At 45.2% G+C, this 20,683-nt stretch overlaps 1 protein-coding gene across 3 annotated transcripts in view; it reads left to right on the forward strand.

Annotated features, from left to right (window-relative positions):
* The window catches only part of si:ch73-337l15.2 (glutathione hydrolase 6), a 64,296-nt gene extending 46,253 nt beyond the window's left edge, over positions 1-18,043 (forward strand). The window contains exons 3-4 of one of the 3 annotated variants that reach the window (XM_043704269.1): positions 5,309-5,422; positions 15,640-18,043. In XM_043704269.1, the coding sequence (XP_043560204.1) occupies positions 5,309-5,422; positions 15,640-16,910 (1,385 nt within the window). In that variant the 3' untranslated portion in view covers positions 16,911-18,043. The remainder of the gene's footprint in view (positions 1-5,308; positions 5,423-15,639) is intronic. The other 2 variants (XM_043704278.1, XM_043704288.1) reach the window with 2 other exon arrangements.
* The last annotated feature ends 2,640 nt before the right edge of the window (positions 18,044-20,683 follow it).

Raw genomic sequence — 20,683 nt, forward strand, 5'->3', positions numbered from 1 at the left:
CTCACCACCACCCTCCTCTAGCTTATCTCTCCATGCTTCAGGCTCTCTGCCTTTATTCCTGATGAAGGGCTTTTGCCCAAAACGTCGATTTTGCTGCTCCTCGGATGCTGCCTGAACTGCTGTGCTCTTCTAGCACCACTAATCCAAAATCTGGTTTCCAGCATCTGCAGTCATTGTTTTTACCTTCAATTGTGTACTGTCTGTCTGTAGCTGCAGCCTGTCTGGATTCTGCAGCTTGTTTATTGTGACGTCTTTGAGCGCCGTCACTTTTGGCCAAAGGCTTGCCTCAATTTCATAGCATGTCTCATTTATTGTTCATTTTTTCATAAGTCCATCATTTTGAGCGGCCTGTCCGGCCACACTTGATATCACGTGGAATGAATCGAGTTAGCTGAAGGCTGGGAGGAGGCCAAGATTGATCATCCACTTGGCACTTCTGGCTGAAGATTGCTGCGAAAGCTTCAGCCTACATTTTGCACTTGTGTTAAATTCTTCCATTACTGAGGATGGGGATATTTGTGGAACCACCTCCTCCACTGAGTTGTTCAATTGTTCGTTGCCATTCATAACTGGATGTGGCAGAGCTAAGGTCTGATCAGTTGGTTGTGGTCATTCTCAATGTGAAGGTGGGACTTGTCTCCAAAGGACTATGCGGTGGTCATTCTTACCGATACTGTCACAGACAGATGCATCTGCAGCTGGCAGATTGGTAAGGGTGAGGTCAACATGTTCTTTCCTCTTGTTGGTTCCCTTGCCACCTCCTTTAGGACCCAACGAGCTCAATCAGCAGTACTGCTGCCAAGCTACTCCTGGTAGTGCACATTGAAATCCCCCACCCAGAGTACACGTTGTGCCCTTGCCAACCTCAGTGCTTCCTCCAACTGTTGTCCAAAATGGAGGATTACGGACTCATCAGCCAAGGGAGGATGGTATATGTTAGTAAGCAGGAGGGTTCCTTGCCCATGTTTAACCTGAAGCCATGAGACCTCATGTTGAGGACTCCCAGAGCAACTCTCTCCTGACTGTACACCACTGTGCCACCACTTCTGCTGAGTCTGACCTGACAGGGCATATCCAGGAATGGTGGTGTCTGGGACATTGTCTGTAAGGTATGATTCTGTGAGACATGACTTGGTCAAGCTGTTTCTTGACCACTCTGAGACAGCTGTTCCAATGTTGGCACGAGCTCCCAGATGTTAGTGAAGAGGATTTTGCAGGCTGATATGGCTGTTTCCACCATTGTCTTTTCCAATGCCTCAGTTGATGCCAGGTGATCTGTCTCTTCTCACTACTTTGTTGAGACATCGTAGCAATTGATACAACTGAATGAGAGGGTGTTTTGTTTTTCAGATTTCAGGGGGCAGTTGAGGGTCAGCCATATTGCTGAGCATCTGGGGTCACATGTAGGCCAGACCAGGTGAGGAAGGTAGATTTCCTTCCCTGAAGAACATTAGTGAGCCAGTTTTTCTGACAATTAATAATAGTTTCATGATCATCAATATATACATGATTTATTCCAGATATTTATAATTTAATTTGAATTCTACCACCTGCTGTGTTTGGGTTCAAACCCAGGTCCTCAGAACATCAGCTGATTTTCTGGGTTAATAGTTTGACAATAATACCTCTAGGTCATTGCCCCTCGTAAATCTGATCTGACTCTAGCTTTTAATTCCCTTTCCTGCCTACTCTTATTTTTCCCCTTAGATTCTTAATTGACAAAGGAGTCAATCTATCTCTGCCTTAAAACAAATATTCACTGTCTTCACTGCCCTCTGGGGAAAGAGGCTTTCAGACACTTGTGTCTGTCTAAATGATTGAATCTTGATCCCACTTTTCTGTCCCCAAGTCTTCTGTTTCCAGTTTTGAAAATACTGAGCAGGCCTTTGTTAAGACTGGGCTTCATATATCACGATCGTTTGAAGAATAGGATGCGTGGAACTAGCAAATAAGTGAAAGCTTTAACTGAATGCCAAAAACAATCTGTATTTTTTGATCAAAAAGGAGCACAGGGTTATAGGGAACAGGAAAGAAGAGTTAAGGCTGCAGTAAGATCAATCATGATTTTATTGAATATTAAAGCAGGCTTGATGGGCTGATTGGCCTACTCCTGCTCCTATTTCTTCTGGCCAGAGGGGTTTTAGATTAGATTTAGATTCCCCACAGTGTGGAAACAGGCCCTTTGGCCCAAAAAGTCCACACCGACCTACTGAAGAGCAACCCACCCAGACCCATTCCCCTAACTAATGCACCTAACACTACAGGCAATTTAGCATGGCCAATTCACCTGGACTGTGGGAGGAAACTGAAGCACCCAAAGGAAACCCATGCAGACGTGGGGAAAAAGTGCAAACTCCACACAGACAGTTGCCAGAGGCGGGAATTGAACCTGGGTCTCTGGCACTGTGTGGCAGCAGTGCTAACCACTGAGCCACCATGCTGCCCACCTTGCAACACTGAAATGACAGTGGGGTCTATCAGGACTGAAATTTGAGTGGTAGTGCTGAAGACTCCGTTTTGCAGTGGGCAGCAGTGATGTGGTGTTAATGTCATCGGTCTCATCGTCCAGCCCCCGGACTAATATTCTGGAAGCAGGGGTATGAGTCCCAGTGTGGCATATGGTGAAATCTGAATTTATAAGAGACCAAATGTTTTATTGAGGGGATTACAAACTGAAATGGGCGTTGGACAATATAACTAAACAAACATTCAGAGCCTACAAATAGAAAACATCCCTCCCTCCCTCTTGGATGCTATCTGGGAAAACAGCATAAAAACCAAGGAAGCTTTAGAGAGAGAATTCAAAACAAGAGAAAAAAACCTAAGTCAAACTGATCAAGTATGAAATCAAAGAAAGTCTATCAACCCATAGACAATAGTGTATCATCATTGCTCAAACCAAAAAGACTGTGGGGAGAAACACTTTCCATCTGTTGTCTGGGCATTTGATATTTCAAACTTTGTTTACATTAATATATATGTTAATATGTTTGAAGGGGTATAGTGATAATTTCACAGAAATAGATTAGCAATCCTTTCTTTTTCTTATGTTACAGTTAACTGTTACAATAAATAGTTATTTTCTGTTACCGATGAAACACGATGCTTTTGTCCTGAGTAGCAATCAGTCAGGCAAGTCTTGGTGATCTCATTTGTCATATATTTTTTGGAATTGGCATTACTTACTTAATTGGAATTAAGTGATAAATTCAATAGAAGTACTTAATTAATAGAAGCCAGCGGCGACTACATAATCACTGTCGATTATCAAAAGGAAATCTAGTTCACTCATGGGGAAGGGAAGGGAATCTGCCAACCTTACCTGGTCTAGTCTCCATGTGACCCTACACCCACAGTAGTGTGGCTGATTTTTAACTTCCCTTTGGAGAAATTAAGGATGGACAATAGATGTTGGCTGAGACAGCAATGCCCACATCCTATGAATTAACTTAGAAAAAACGTCTGCGTGGGGAGGACAGTGAAGCTCAGTAGAGAATCCTTGCATTGATATAGCACCTTTCGCATTCCCAGGAAGTCCTAAAGCATTTGCTACCCCTTAAAATCCCAGTGAAGTGTAGCCACTATTGCAGTATTAAACATATGGTAGGCAAACTATGCACAGTAAGCTCCCATATATAGCAGTGAGTTAACGAGCAGATAATCTGCCTTCAGTGGTCCTGATTACAGGATAAATCTTGTCCAGCACCCCTTACTGACTACTTGCCTTTGAAATAGAGCCACAATTGTTACAGAGAAGAGGCCATTTGGCCTATCATGCCTGTGCCAGTTCTGTTACCTAATGCCAATCTCCTGCCTCTTCTCCATATCCCTGCACACCACTTCCAATGCTGCCATGGAATAGCACCCTGGGATATCTGCAGTCTGACTGAGGGAGCAGGCAGCTGTCCAAGTAATCTCGCAAGTTCTCTCAGTGCTGCATTGGTAGTGTCAGCTAAAAATGGGTGAGGGTTACAGACGAAGTGAACAAAAGTAGCAGGTCTGATTTCTATGGAAAGCTCTCAGAAGAATGTCCTAAAAATATTAGTGCAGCTCTTCAGGAGTAAGCTTATCAAGGAGCACTTTAAGAGATTGTGTTTTAGTGAAACCAGGGTCAAAGCCAATAAAACAGGCTGGAGAAAAGATAATTGTGAGAAGATAATAAATAAGACAAGAAGTAGCAATTCTGTGCTGTGAAGCTTGGCTTTTCAATATGCCTGTTACTCATCAGTGAAGGCTGAAGCTGTGAAAATTTCCTGAAATGATGACAAATGAATCACCAGGTAGCTAATGAGTTGGAATGTGTCTGCCTGTCTGCTTAAGGTCCACGAGCATTCTTGATTATTATTAATGTCACACGGCTGCCCATTAGGACGTGTGTTAAATGTTGTGCAGTGATCAATCCAGTATGGGAAGTACAAAAGCACTTTTTTTGTGCTACCCCATCTCTTGATGTCTTGTGAAGTTACAGAGGTGTTTGCAGTTAGTGACATGTGATCCCACAAAATCATTTCAAGTCGCCTCCTCAGGTCTACAGGTTAACATTCAGACCCACACAGTGCATCTGACCGAAACCTGGACTCAAAAAGACTACAATGACTTTATGCAACTCTGTGAGCCTTTCCAGATCCCAGTCCCTCAAGCTCATCAGCCAAATTTTATTCATTCATTCACTGGCTTGATCGGCATTTATTGCCCAGAGGGCAGCATATTGCTGTGGGTCTGGACTTGCGTGTGAGACAGACCAGAGAACAACAGCAAATTTCCTTCTCTAAATCTCATTAGTGAACCAAATAGGTTTTTCTGACAATTGACTTCTAGTTCCAGATTTTTATCCACCTCACAATCCACCATCTGCCAAGACAGCATTCGAACCTGGGTCCTCAGAACAAATCTGGATTGATTACCTAGTGATAATACCACCCAGGGAGCTCCCAAACCTGGATGTATTGCTGAAGGTTCATCACATAACATCCTCCAACTGCTCAACCCAGTTAAGTAGCATCTTTCAGTCCTTTTTGAACAATATTATATATAATGGAAATGAAAAATGACCATTTCTCATGCTGTGCTGTTCTGTGGCAGTGAGCTGGAGATAAGCATCTTTCATTGCCGGAGATTCCAATAATGTGATCTATTGATTAGTTTGTAGGTGTATAGTTATTATTGCAATCACTCCCTGCCAACCTCTTCTGTTTACTGTCTCCTTCAGGTCATAAATTCTAACTTGCAAAAATGGTTATTTCTGGAATGCTCGGTGGTGAGCACTGTACTAATTGAATGCCATCTGTTTCTTTCCTACACCATGAAGAAATCTGCTCCAGCTTTGCGAAGGAGATCCTGATTGAAGGTGGGAATGCAGTCGATGCTGGAGTTGCAGCAATGCTGTGTTTGGGAGTGGTGCATCCACACAGTACCGGAATAGGTCCGTGAGGCTCGAGGGAACTGATAATGGGCAATGTGGAGTTTCTGTTTCAGGGAGGGTGTGGTGGGGGTCCTGCTGGTGCATGGATTTAGAGATGCTTACTGTCTGAGCCAGTGAATTCCTTGATGCCTCTCTGATATCAAACCTCAATATATCTATTCCTTAAGAGTTGTAGAGATGTGCAGCATGGAAACAGACCCTTCGGTCCAACTCGCCCATGCCGACCATATATCCTAAATTAATGTAGTCCCATTTGCCAGCATTTGGCCTCAAAGCTGTTTCTCTTCACCTACTCATTCAGATGCCTTTTAAATGTAATTGTATCAGTCTCCACCACTTCCTCTTGTAGTTCATTCCACACACACACCACCCTCTGCATCCAAGTGTTGCCCCTTAAGTCCCTTTTAAATCTTTCCCCTCTCACCCTAAACCCATGCCTCTGGTTCTGAACTCTTCGACTTCAGGGAAAAGACCTTGTCTAGTTACCCTAACCATGCATCCAAGTGTTGCCCCTTAAGTCCCTTTTAAATCTTTCCCCTCTCACCCTAAACCCATGCCCTCTGGTTCTGAACTCTTCGACTTCAGGGAAAAGACCTTGTCTAGTTACCCTAACCATGCCCCTCATGAATTTATAAGGTCACCTCTCAGCCTCTGAAGCTACAGGGAAAACAGCCCTAGCCTATTCAACCTCTCCCTATAGCTCAATTCCTCTGACCTTGTAAAACCTTTCTGAACCCTTTAAAGTTTCACAACATCCTTCCTAAAGGAGGGAGACCAGAACTGCACACAATATTCCAAAAATGGCCTAACCAATGTCCTGTACAGCTGCAACATGACCTCCCAACTCTTATAATCAATACTCTGACCAATAAAGGAAAGCATACCAAATGCCTTCTTCACTATCCCATCTATCTGTGAATCCACTTTCAAGGAACTATGAACCTGCACTCCAAGGCCTCTTTGTTCAGCAACACTCACCAGGAACTTACCATTAAGTGTATAAGTCCTGCCCTGATTTGCCTTTCCAAAATGCAGCACCTCACATTTATCTAAATTAAACTCCCCTCTACCCATTGGCCCATCTGATCAAGATCCTGTTGTAATCTGAGGTAGCCTTCTTCACTGTCCACGACACCCTCCAATTTTGGTGTCATCTGGAAACTTACTAACTATGCTTCCTATGGTCACATCCAAGCCTGACCAGAAATAGGCATGGTTGGAGTCGCTAGTTGATTCTATCCAGGGTGACAGTGAAGATTATTTAAGTTAACTTCTGAATGGATAACGTAGGTTTAGCCATCGGAAAGCATAGGCCATTCTGCCTGTAGAGCCTGACCTGCCATTCAGTGTGATCGTGGTTGCTTGATACACTTTCCCCACCCTCATCCCTGTAATCCTGTACACCATCAGTAATCAGAAATCTATAATCTTTACCTTAAAAGTCTCAAAGACTCAGCTTTCATAGCACTGTGTGGTAGCAAATTTCAAAGATTCACAACCTACTGAGTAAATTCACATTTGAATTCTCCACAGGCAGAATGGCCTATTTTCTCCTCATCTTGAATCTAAATGGCATCCTCCTTATTTTTTCAATTGTGGTCCCTGGCTTTAGATTCCCAGTCAGGGGAAATATCTAACCTGCATCTACCCTGTCAATCCCTTTAAGTATTTTGTAAGTTTTGATGAGATCATCTCTCATTCTTCACAACTTCTGAGAATACTTGCCCAGTTTGCCCAATTGCTCTCCATAGGACAGTCCCCCACCCCAGGAACAAGTCTGGTGAACCTTCACTCTGCTCGCTCTCTGGAAATAATGTCCTTCCTGAGATAAAGAGACCAAAACTACACACTGTGCTGTAGGTGCAGTTTATTTAAGCTCCTATAGACAGAGTGTGTGTTGGTTGCAAAAATAAGAATGCAGGTTATTATTTGAATGGCTGTAAATTGAGAGTAGGACTGGTCAATGAATCCTGGGTGTCCTTGTACACCAATCACTGAAAGTAAGCATGGAGGGGCAGCAGATGGTAAAGAAGACAAACTGTATGCTGGCTTTCTTGGCAAGAGGATTCGCGTACAGGAACAAGGATGTCTTGCAGTACTTGTACAGGGCCTCGGTGAGCCCGCACTTGGAATATATAGTGTCCAGTTTTGGTCTCTTTATCTGAGGAAGAATGTTCTTGCTTCAGAGGGGGTGCGGCAAAGGTTTACCAGACCGATTCCTGGGATGGCAGGGCTGTTGTATGAGGAGCAATTCAATTGGTTAGTATTGTGTTCACTGGAGTTTAGAAGGACGAGGGTGATCTCATAGAAACCTATAAAGTTCTAACAGGACAAGACCGGATAAATGCAAGAAGGATGTTCCCAATGATGGAGGAGTCCAGAACCAGGCATCATCGTTTAAAAATAAGGTGTAAACATTTTAGGACTGAGATGAGAACTTTATTCCCTCCAGAGAGTGGTGAGCGTGTGGAATTCACTGCCACAGAAAGTGATAGAGTCAAAACCATTGCGTGTTTTTAAGAAGGAGGTGGATATAGCTCTTGTGGCTAAAGGGATCAAGGATATTGGGGGAGTGTGGGATTAGAGTATTGTGGATGATCAGCCATAGTCTTATGAATGGTGGAGCAGCCTTGAGGGGTTGAATGGTCTACTCTTACTCCTGTCTTCTCTGCTTCTATGAAGCAACACCACACTCCTCCTGTACTCAAATCCTTTTGCGATAAAATCTAACATTCCATTCGCCTTGCTAACAGCTTCCTGAATCTGCATGTTAGCCTTCAGTGACTTATTGACAAGGGCACCTAGGTTTATTTGTACCTCTAGGTTAAAAACAATGACTGCAGATGCTGGAAACCAGATTCTGGATTAGTGGTGCTGGAAGAGCACAGCAGTTCAGGCAGCATCCAAGGAGCTTCGAAATCGACGTTTCGGGCAAAAGCCCTTCATCAGAAATAAAGGCAGTGAGCCTGAAGCGTGGAGAGATAAGCTAGAGGAGTGCGGTGGCAGGGGAAAGTGCCAGGATGGGGGGGTGGGTCGTAGGGGGGCGTGGACCTGACCAGGTAGTCACGGGGGGAACGGTCTTTGCGGAAGGCGGAGAGGGGTGGGGAGGGAAATATATCCCTGGTGGTGGGGTCTGTTTGGAGGCGGAGAGGGGTGGGGAGGGAAATATATCCCTGGTGGTGGGGTCTGTTTGGAGGCGGAGAGGGGTGGGGAGGGAAATATATCCCTGGTGGTGGGGTCTGTTTGGAGGCGGAGAGGGGTGGGGAGGGAAATATATCCCTGGTGGTGGGGTCTGTTTGGAGGCGGAGAGGGGTGGGGAGGGAAATATATCCCTGGTGGTGGGGTCTGTTTGGAGGCGGAGAGGGGTGGGGAGGGAAATATATCCCTGGTGGTGGGGTCTGTTTGGAGGTGGCGGAAATGTCGGCGGATGATTTGGTTTATGCGAAGGTTGGTAGGATGGAAGGTGAGCACCAGGGGCGTTCTGTCCTTGTTACGGTTGGAGGGGTGGGTTCTGAGGGCGGAGGTGCGGGATGTGGATGAGATGCGTTGGAGGGTATCTTTAATCACATGGGAAGGGAAATTACGGTCTCTAAAGAAGGAGTCCATCTGGTGTGTTCTGTGGTGGAACTGGTCCTCCTGGGAGCAGATACGGCGGAGGCGGAGGAATTGGGAATACGAGATGGCATTTTTGCAAGAGGTAGGGTGGGAAGAGGTGTAATCCAGGTAGCTGTGGGAGTCGGTGGGTTTGTACCTCTACACATTCTAACCTCTTACAGTTTAAGAAATACTGTGCACATCTGTTTCTCCTACTGAAGTGAATAACTTGACATATTTCCACATTATGTGTCATCTACTATGTTCTTGTCCATTCATTAAACCTATCCAAGTCCTCTTGAAGTTTGATATAACACACATTCCCACGTCACTTCGTATCATCTGCAAATTTGGAAATATTACATCCCCAACTTCAAATCATTTATATATATGTTATATGTACAGTGAACAGCTAGAAGCCAAGTACTGATCCTTGGGGTATCCCACTAATTTTAGAATAGATTAGATTAGATTACCTACAGTGTGGAAACAGGCCCTTCGGCCCAACAAGTCCACACCGACCCACCACCCACCCAGACCCCTACACTTACCCCTTCACCTACACTACGGGCAATTTAGCATGCCCAATTCACATCTTTGGACTGTGGAAGGAAACCGGAGCACCCGGAGGAAACCCACGCAGACACGGGGAGAATGTGCAAACTCCACACAGTCAGTCGCCTGAGGCGGGAATTGAACCACTGTGCCACCGTGCCGCCCTAACATAGCCATTTATTCTTACACTCTATTTTCTATCTGTTAGTCAATCATTTTTCCATGCCAGTACACTACCTCCTATCCAGTGTGCTGTAATCTTTCTAACTAGCCTCCTGTGCATGACTTAAAAGCCTTTTGAAAAGCTAAGCATACAAAATCCATTACCATTCCTTTATCAGTTTCATTAGTAACATCTTCAAAAAAGTTTAGTTTCCTGTTATGCACCAGACCAGACCCCCTCAAAATATATTGAGAAGAAAGCCCAGACTCTCTTATTTTAAAGAGGGAAGTGCTGTGTTCCAGATGAAATTCAATTGCTCAAATTATTCAATGTTAAGCAAAACACAATTTATTCAAACACTATACTAACAATACAACAAAAGAAAGAAGGACTTGGATTAACTTAACTCTATTGGAAAACTTATTAACTAACTAAATAACTGTTCCAATATGATCCTATTCCACTAGTTACCTGATGAAGGAGCAGCATTCTGAAAGCTAGTACTTCTAAATTAACCTGTTGGACTATAACCTGGCATTGTGTGATTTTTTAACCTTGTTCCAGTATCGTAACATCTCATAAACACATCCTTGGCAAAAGGTAAATTCATAAAAACTGATTTTGTCTCTCATGCAATCCAACAGCCCAAGAAAAGAATCTGCAGCTTTTGACTGTGATCGAGAGAGAGAGAGAGAAAAATAGCTTCCACTTCTTCAAGACCCCAACAGCAACTGCTGAAAACGAAACCTAAAGTCCCTGGTTCCATGAGAGCTCGATCACACCCATTCAGGCTGCTTTTATTGTTCCAACTTTCAAAGAAGAAAACCGAATGCTTCACAAATTGTTTATCATTACTCATAAACTACTCAGCACCTGTTCCCCAATCTCTCTCTAAACGAAACCAGGACACAAAACACACCTCTTAAAGCCATAGCATCGTCACATTCCGCAAACACAAATCAAATCACTGTCAACCAGGGCCCATCTCTATTACAGATCCTTCTATTATAGATTTGTATTATAAGACCATAAGACATAGGAGCGGAAGTAAGGCCATTTGGCCCATCGAGTCCACTCCGCCATTCAATCATGGCTGATGGGCATTTCAATCCACTTACCCGCATTCTCCCCGTAGCCCTTAATTCCTTGTGATATCAAGAATTTATCAATTTCTGCCTTGAAGACATTTAGCATCCCAGCCTCCACTGCACTCTGCGGCAATGAATTCCACAGGCCCACCACTCTCTGGCTGAAGAAATGTCTCCGCATTTCTGTTCTGAATTTACCCCCTCTAATTCTAAGGCTGTTTCCACGGGTCCTAGTCTCCTCGCCTAACGGAAACAATTTCCTAGCGTCCACCCTCTCCAAGCCATGTATTATCTTGTAAGTTTCTATTAGATCTCCCCTTAATCTTCTAAACTCCAATGAATATAATCTCAGGATCCTCAGCCGTTCCTCATATGTTAGACCAACTATTCCAGGGATCATCCGTGTGAATCTCCGCTGGACACGCTCCAGTGCCAGTATGTCCTTCCTGAGGTGTGGGGACGAAAACTGGACACAGTACTCCAAATGGTTTTCCTGCAACTGATGGAACTGCAACTGATGGAAGGCTAACAGATCATGTCTCAATTATTATGTAGAGCCTGAAAGTCTATGTGTACATTTGGGGTTAATACAGGCTCCAATTATCTGCAAGTTTAAATAGGAGAAAGTGAGGACTGCAGATGCTGGTGCTCAAAGTCCAGAGTGTAGTACTGGAAAAGGATAGCAGGTCAGGCAGCATCCAAGGAGCAGGAAAATCGATGTTTCAGGCATAAGATTCCTGATGAAGGGCTTACGCCAGAAACGACGATTCTCCTGCTCCTCGGATGCTGCCTGACCTGCTGTGCTTTTCTAGCACTACACTCTCGACTGCAAGGTTAAATAGCCCACCCACAGCCCCAAGATTATTTGCTTAGAACCTCTGAGGCAACATGGCAGGAAGCAAAAGTCATTGGATACTTTTGTAATTGTTTCTAGCAGAATTCTTCAGGGTTCAGTATTGGGTCCCTCACTGCTAATAGAATAGATCAATGATTAAATGTAGGGAGAGTGGAGATTCTTAGATGTTTGCAGGTGATGCACAAATTGTCTGTTTCAGGGAGGAAGCTGGGGGAGGGAGAGAATCAGTGAGAAAAGGCTGAAGAGAGAAAGATGGTTAATAATCAGCTGTGGAATTTGACCGTTCAGCTTCATTGGAACTCCGCTAATGTCAACATTAAATCTCTCACTCAGAAACTGGAAGGCACACACTTCCAGCAACTGAGTATTTATTGATGTCGTAGCAATTGGGAAGCGATGACTTTCACAGTCACTGTATGAAACACTATAAATCCACCTTTTAACTTCGAAAAGGGATGACTGAGGGATGACCTGAAAGAGTCGGAAAGTCATTCGTAACATAGCAGGAAACCGTTTGGCCCATCAAGTCAATGCTGGCTCCCTGATGAACAATAGAATCCCATTCTCTCACCGCGAGCCCTGTAAGTTTAAAGTGTCCATTCAGTTTCCTGTGATTATTCTGACTTCGACCACCTGCAAGACCTTGTTTGTTAACACTGCTTGCAGAAGAAGAAAATTTCCTCCCATTTGTCCTGCATCTTTTGCAACGACATTAAATCTGTATTTCTTTATCTTTGTACCATCAATTCAGGATGAACAGGTTCACCATTCTCTTGGTGAAGAAATTACTCATCTCAATCCTAGAAGGTATACCCCCCTTATCCTTTTAGGACTGAGAAGATGGGAAATTTCTTAGTTATAACCAGACTCTGTTTAAATCTTGGGCCTTCTTTTATAAGTATTCTAAGAGGAGACAGGAGTCCAGAGCCCTCGGGGGTCATGTGTTCAAATCCCATTATGACAACTCATGGAATTAGATTAATAATTCTAAAATTGAAAGCCAACCTCAATAATAATGACCATTAAATGTTCACTGGTTGCTATGAAAACCGATCTGGTTCACTTGTGGCCACATTTGGAATATTGCATACAGTTCTGGTCACAGCATTATAAGAAGGATGTGGAAGCTTTGGAAAGGGTTCAGAAGAGATTTACTAGGATGTTGCCTGGAATAGAGACAAGGCCTTACAAGGAATGGTTGAGGGACTTGAGGCTGTTTTCATCAGAGAAGATTTTGAGAGGTGACTTAATTGAGACATATAAGATAATCAGAGGGTTAGATAGGGTGGACAGTGAGATCCTTTTTCCTCAGATGGTGATGGCTAGCACAAAGGGGCATAGCTTTAAATTGAGGGGTGATAGATATAGGACAGATGTCAGAGGTAGTTTCTTTACTCAGTAGTAGGAGTGCAGAACGCATGGCCTGCAACAGTTGTAGACTCGCCAACTTCGTGGCCATTTAAATGGTCATTGGAAAGGCATATGGAAGAGAATGGAAGTATGTAAGTTTAATGGGCTTCAGGTTGTTGTACTGCCCTGTGAAACCATTGAGGGCAAAGGGCTTGTGCTGTCATGTTCAATGTTGTACTAATAACCTTAAGGGAAGGAAATCTGCCATCCTTACCTGGTCTGGCCCATGTAGAATTCCAAACCCACTGCAATTTGGTTGACTCTCAGCTGCCAACTGAAACTTGCCCTCCCGCTCAGTCGTATCAATCGTGACAAAGTCTCAACAAAGCACTGAAGCCAAGCAACCCCACAAATCAAGGGAAACTTAGGAATGGGCATTAAACATCAGTTTTGCCACGTCCCATGAAAGACTGAATTTAAAAAAGAGCCAAGAATATGTTTTTCAATTTAACTCCATGTGTGAACGGGCACTGTTGCACGCAGATGATTGTGGAAATCTGGAACTTGCACCCTCGTTATTTTCGAGGCTGTGCACAACAAATATTTCTTGAGTTAACAATGAATGTATAACGAGACAGTGAGAATCGGGGCAGATCAGCAAAGCTTCAAACAAATTGTAGAAGAAACTTGAGGGGTTAAGTATTCTCTTCTTGTTTCAGTGTTTCCACTGAGGGTCTCTGAGATCTTATCCCTTTATCTGTTTAAGATACTCATTATTCAATGCCTTGACTAACATGGTTTAAAGGGAAGGAACTTTTATTTAGATAGTACCTTTCACAATTTCCAGTGTCCTTTGAAATACTTAATGCAACAGTGGCTGCACATCAATATCGGGAAAGCTGGCAGCCAATTTGTGCACAGCAAGCTCCCATGAAGAGTGAGATAAATGCCCAGATGATATTCCTAATTGAGGAATAAGGGACGTGGTGCAGAAGACAACTGGTATGCTGGCCTTCATAGTGAAAGGATTCGGGTACAGGAGCAGGGATGTCTTGCTCTAACCATACAGGGCGTGGATGAGACCACTCCTGGAGTATTGTGTGCAGTTTTGGTCTCCGTAGCTGAGGGAGGATGTTCTGGCCAGGGAGGGAGTGCAACAAAGGTCTCCAGATGGATTCCTGGGGTGGCAGCATTGACATACGCAGAGGGACTGGATCGGTTAAGACAATATCCACTGGGGGTCAGAAGAATGAGAGGGATTTCATAGATATCCATAAATATTCCAGCAGGGCTCGACCGGATAGATGTTCCTGATGACTGGGGAGATCAGAGCCTGGGGTTGCATGAGGAGAAATGTCTTCACCAAGAGAGTGGTGAGCCTGTGGAATTCTCTGGCATAGAAAGCAGTTGAGGCCAAAACGTTAAATGTTTTCAGGGATTAGATATAATTATTAGGGTTAAAGAGTGCCAGAAACTTTGATTTGATTCCACCCTCGGGTGACTGTCTGTATTGTGCATTCCCCCATGTATGCATGGCTCTCCTTCGGGTGCTCTGGTTTCCTCCCACAGTTAAAGATGTGCACATTAGGTGGATTAACCATGGTAAAAATGCAGGGTTACAGGAAAAGAGTGGTCTTAGAAGTGAGGACGCCTTCTTTCGTATCATTTCAGAGAACATCTCTGGGACACCTGCACCCACCGCCCTGAGGCGGAACACTTCAACACTCCATCCCACTCCGTCAAGGACATGCAGGTCCTGGGCCTCCTCCACTGCCAAACAGTTACCACCCGACACCTGGAGGAAGAATGCCTCATATTCCACCTTGGGACCCTGCAACCACATGGGATAAATGTGGATTTCAACAGCTTTCCCATTTCCCCTCCCCTCACATTATCCCAGTCCCAAGCCTCCAACACGGCACCGCTCTCCTGTCTATCACCCCACCCACGACCTATCACCTTCTCCCTCACCTTCATCCACCTATCACTTTCTCAGCTAGCTTTCCCCAAACACCAAACCTTCCCATTTATCTGTCGGTCCTGACTCACAAGCCTCATTCCTGATGAAGGGCTTATGCCTGAAATGCGATTTTCCTGCTCCTCGGATGCTGCCTGACCTGCTGTGCTTTCCCAGCAACACACTCTTAACTTTGAAGTGTCACTGCAGACTTGATGTACCAAATGGTCTCTTTCCACACTGTAGGGATTCGATGCATAACGATTCCAAAGGGATCCAAAGGTATGGGGAGAAAGTGGGAACAGGGGACTGAATTGGATGATCAGCCACACTCATTTTAAATGGTTGAACAGGCTCGAAGGGCCGAATGGCCTCCTCCTCCTGTTTTCTCTGTTCCAGTTGAGGATAATTCTCCTGCTATCATACAAAATAAAATTTTTGGAATCTTTCAGTCCAAGTGAGAAGACAGACTGTGCCTCGGTTTTCACTTGCAAGATAACATTTCCAGGAGGGCAGTAAGCTTTCACACTCGAGTTGGTGAAATGGAACATGAATCTATCTTCCTCTCTGACTCTGAGGCAGGAGTTTTGCCGTCTGCAGTGTGGGTGACTTGGTCACATGTGTCCAGTTTCACGACTTGTGTTTTTGCTGCAGGTGGTGCTGTCTCTGCAATATTCCACAGCAAAATGTTGGGGGTGACGAAGGTTCTCAACGCCTATCCCGTGGACTCCTTGAACCTGAGCTTCGGTATCCCATCAACCCTCCAGGGTCTCCGGCTGTTGCACCGAGAGTACGGCAGCCTGGCCTGGGCCGAGCTGTTCCAGCGGCCGGTGGAGCTGGCAAGAAAGGGCTTCCCTATCGATCGCGTCCTGGCGGGAGCCGCAAAAGAGGCGGCGATACGAGGGACTGACCTGTGCCCGATCCTCTGTGACGGGGGACAGCAGCTGAAAGGAGCAGGGGTCAACACCACCAACGGGAAGCTGGCCGACGTCCTTGAGAGGGTCAGCACAGAGATGGGAGAGGCCAACTTCCCAGAGTCCCTCGCTCGGCGGTTGGCCCGAGACTTACCGAGGAAGGGTCGGCAGGAATTTGTGCGGGCTGCCGTAGGTCAGCGGGCTGCCCTGGTCAACCCCCTGGTGAGCGGGCTTGATCGTTTCTCACTCTACGCAGCCCCCCCTCCTGCTTCGGGGGGTATCCTGGCACGGATCGTGAAGCAGGCTGGGCAACTCAACCTCTCGCTCTCGAGCCTTTCCGGCTCAGAAAACGCGTCCGCCGCTTACTGGGATATTCTGGATGCAGCCCGCAGGGTTTACCAGAGCCAATCCAGCTTCCCGTCACCCGCTCCCTGGAGCCGCCAGAAACAGAGAGAGGACAAACCCTCCAACAAGACATCTCCGGCCGGCAGTCAGGTTGTGGTTATTGACCATTCTGGTAACATTTTGGCGATGGTGGGCTCCCTGAATAGTGCCTTCGGGGCGGGGTTCCTGTCTCCTTCCACAGGCATTTTCCTCAGTGATTTCACCAGGAGAATGGACTCTGACATCCACCTTTGGGCCTGTCCGGCAGTGCTGACCGCTGGGGGCGGGGATGATCTCGTGGCCGTGGTGAGTACGGGAGGATCCTCTGTCCCGTTTGCCATCGCTCAGATGGTGCTGAACAAAGTTTACTTTGAGAGGTCGACCAAGGAAGCCGTCTCTGGTCCCCACTTTTACCTGAATGTCGGAGAGGGAGGAACCTTGCGCAAGCTGGTGTCCGGACTAAAGAGAGATTCTGAAATCTATACCCTGTTGTTGCGGGAGGAGCCCGAGCTGGAACTGGTCAATGAAACTGCAGCAGGTGTGACTGTCACAATGGTGGGAATCCACCTGGGCCACATCAGTGCATTTGGACAACCGCAAGCACATCTATATGCTGATGGTTATTAACACCATGGTATTCCTGTTCTGTTCAGAATGAACAGACAACGTCTCCTTCCCTGTCCCCTCCAGCTGGCTTCTCCTAAATGCTTTTGGGAGTTTTTAAGTTTCCCCCGTTCCACCTTAAATCCATTCCTGGGGTACCAGCCATTCCTCGATTGCTACCTCCTCTCGTCATTGAATTGTATAGTCACCCTCTGGCTCCTCATTAGTGCCCTCCACTCCAGTATTGAGGGGCACGTGTCATATTTGTCAGACATCCTTTCTTTTGATTTAGACATTAAACCAAAACCTATCTGCTCTCTCAGGTACATTTAAAAGCATCAGAGCACGTTTTGATGCACTGCAAGGGAGTTGTCCCCTGTGTCTGGCCAGTATTTATTCCTTAATCAATACTGACAACAGATTATTTCTCCCTTAACTCATTGATCTCTGTGGGAGCTTGCTGTGCACAAAATAACTGCTGCAATTTCTACATTTCAACAGAGACTTTGCGTCAGCAGCACTGCATTGGTTGTAAAGCACTTTGGATACATCGTGAGGCTAGGTCCAGGTGCTACAGAAATGTAAATCTGTCTTTTAATTTAGGGATCATTCATTTTGAAAAAAACTTATTGCATAAAACCAGTTGCTAATCCCACGCTAGCAGAATTGCATGCAACAATCCCACATTAATTAAATATGTATTATTTTAATTATTTTAATAAAACGAAACGTGTAAGTGCTGCAAATGTGAACTAACAACAGGGAATGCCACGGCTCGACACTGCAGGACCATCACCCATTCTGACTGAGGGTATCCAATTTAAACAGTAACGTGCCTCTTCCTCTTTATGATGATTACTGACCTCTCATCTCTCAGTATTTCATGTATTTCCCTGGTGGTTGGTTGAAGAGATTTGATTGCACTGCATTAAGCTAGGAGTCGCGCCTTTCGATGATATATCCATCAAGCCTTGTTCTGCCTCGCCTGGAAGATCAGATTGCACTGGGGCCAAGCAGGGCTAGTAAATGCGTCCTTATTGGATTTTCCCTCGAGGATATGAACAGGGATTGAACTGCATTGATCGTGACTGCTTTCAAATCCCACCTCCTTTGGCAGATTGCATAAAGGGGATTGCATTAAAGTGTGAATGGAGACATCTCAGTCGAAGCTTTTTTTTCTACAAGCTCTTTGGCATTGCGCTAATGTTTCTTTTATACTAAAATGTTGTTTTAAATGTGAAGGTTCAGAATGCAATTGATTTGCGTTGTGCACGTTGCACCTTTATTGAACAGGAGTACAGGTAGTCACTTTTCCCAGGACCCAGTTAATGTTGATGGCATATAATGTCCAAGATTAATCACCTCAGCGAGCTGTCAAAGCTCTTTGTCAGAGTAGTTATAACCACAGTTCAGTTTTAAATTTTAAAAAGATTGCACTTCGCAGGCTGATGTATGTTGTCTCCCTGGAACGGTATGTACATGCAGCTAGCTTTTTCATTCAAGGCATTATTGATGGCAGAGGAATCGAAGAAATACCTTGCATCAGCCTTCATGGTAGAAGGCACTAAATAATCAAGGGGCAGTAGTGTGGAGGAAATAAATAAAGTAACTATCACTCAAGAAAAAGTGCGAGGGAAACTAATGGGATGAAAGGTCAATATGTCCCCTGGATCTGATAGGATGTATCTGAGGATATTAATGGAGACAGCTGCAGTGATTTTTAAAAAAAGGATACAGGAGCAGAATTTGACCATTCTGCCAACTGAGTTGCCTCCTCCATTCAATCATGAAGATTTTTCTCAATCCCAATTTTCCTGCATTCTCTCTGTAACCCTTGATCTCCTCACTCATCAAGAACCTATCTATCTCTGTTACAAATACATTCAGTGATTTGGCCTCCACAGATTTGTCACCCTCATCTGAAGAAATTCCTCATTGCCTCAGTTCTAGAGTCGACCCTTCACTCTGAGGCTGTGCCCTTCTAATACTGAAAACATCATCTCCATATCCGCTGTATCCAGGCCTCTCAGTATTCTGTAAGTTTCAATGAGATCCACTCCTCATGACAAGCCCTTCATCCCTGGGATCATTCTTATAAACCTCCTGTGGATCCCTCCAACACATTAGACATCCTTCCTTAGATACAGGGCCCCAAACTGCTTTCAATATTCCAAATGCAGTCTGACTAGAGCCTTATACAGCCTCAGCAATGCATCTATGCTCTTGTTTTCTAGCCATCTTAAAATGAATGCTAACATTGCATTTGCCTTTCTGCCAAATGAACCTGAATATTAACTGTGGGAGAATCCTGAATTAGGACTCCTAAGTCTCTTTGTGCTGCTGATTTTAGAAGCCTTTACCCATTTAGAAAATAGTCTATACCCCTGTTCTTCCTACCAAAGTGCATAACCTCACACTTTCCCTGTATTCCATCGGCAATGTTTTTGCCTACTCTCCTCCTTGCCTGTCCTCGTCCCTCTGTAGCCACCCCACTCCCTCAACACTACCTGCCCCACCACCTGTCTTTTATTATCTGTAAAATTAGCAACAATTCTCTTTGTTCCTTCATCCAGACTGTTAATGTTTAACATGAGTAGTTGTCCCAATAGGGACCCCTGTGGAACTCCACTAGTTGCCAGCTGTCATCCTGAAAAAGACCCCTTTATCCCAACTCTCTGCCTTCGGCCATGCACCCGCATGGGCCCCAGCTATGCGTGCCTCTTCGTAGGATATGTGGAACAATCCATCTTCCGCAACTACACTGGCCCCACCCCCCACCTTTTCCTCCGCTACATCGATAACTGTATCGGCGCCGCCTCGTGCTCCCACGAGGAGGTTGAACAGTTCATCCACTTCACCAACACCTTCCACCCCGACCTCAAATTCACAACAGGAGAATCGACGTTTCGGGCATTAGCACTCGGGCATTAGTGTATCGAGTTCCTGAAGAAGGGCTAATGCCCGAAACGTCGATTCTCCTGTTCCCTAGATGCTGCCTGACCTGCTGCGCTTTTCCAGCAACACATTTCCATCTCTGATCTCCAGCATCTGCAGACCTCACTTTCTCCTTCTGCCAGTCAGTCAATCCTCTATCCATGCCAGTACCTTGCCCCTAATATCATTGGCTCTTACTTAAGAACCTTCTGTGTGGCACCTTGTCAAAGGCCTTCTAGAAACCCAATAGATCATGTCCACTGGCTCTCCATTGTCTAACTTGCTCATTATCTCCTCAAAGAATTCCAACCTATTTGTCAAACATGACAAATTTGTCAGACATGTGGGCGGCACGGTGGCACAGTGGTTAGCACTGCTGCCTTACAGCGCCAGAGACCCGGGTTCAATTCCCGCCTCAGGCGACCGACTGTGTGGAGTTTGCACATTCTCCCCGTGTCTGTGTGGGTTTCCTCCGGTTGCTCCGGTTTCCTCCCATACTCCAGAAATGTGCAGGTTAGGTGAATTGGCCACGCTAAATTGCCTGTAGTGTTAGGTGCAGGGGTAAATGTAGGGCAATGGGTCTGGGTGGGTGCGCTTCGGCGGGTCGGTGTGGACTTGTTGGGCCGAAGGGCCTGTTTCCACACTGTAAGTAATCTAATCTAATGATCTCTCCTTGAAATCATGCTGACTCTGTCCTGTTTTACAATGCACTTCCAAATATACTGTAATCTTATCCTTAATAATGAACTCTAAAATCTTACCAATGAGCGAGGCCAGGCTAACTAACGTTTAGTTTTCTATCTTCTGCCTCCCTCCTTTCTTAAATAGGGATGTTCCATGAGCCATTGCTAGACATCTGGGAT

This window comes from Chiloscyllium plagiosum, chromosome 2 (assembly GCF_004010195.1).
Source record: "Chiloscyllium plagiosum isolate BGI_BamShark_2017 chromosome 2, ASM401019v2, whole genome shotgun sequence".
NCBI lineage: Eukaryota > Metazoa > Chordata > Chondrichthyes > Orectolobiformes > Hemiscylliidae > Chiloscyllium > Chiloscyllium plagiosum.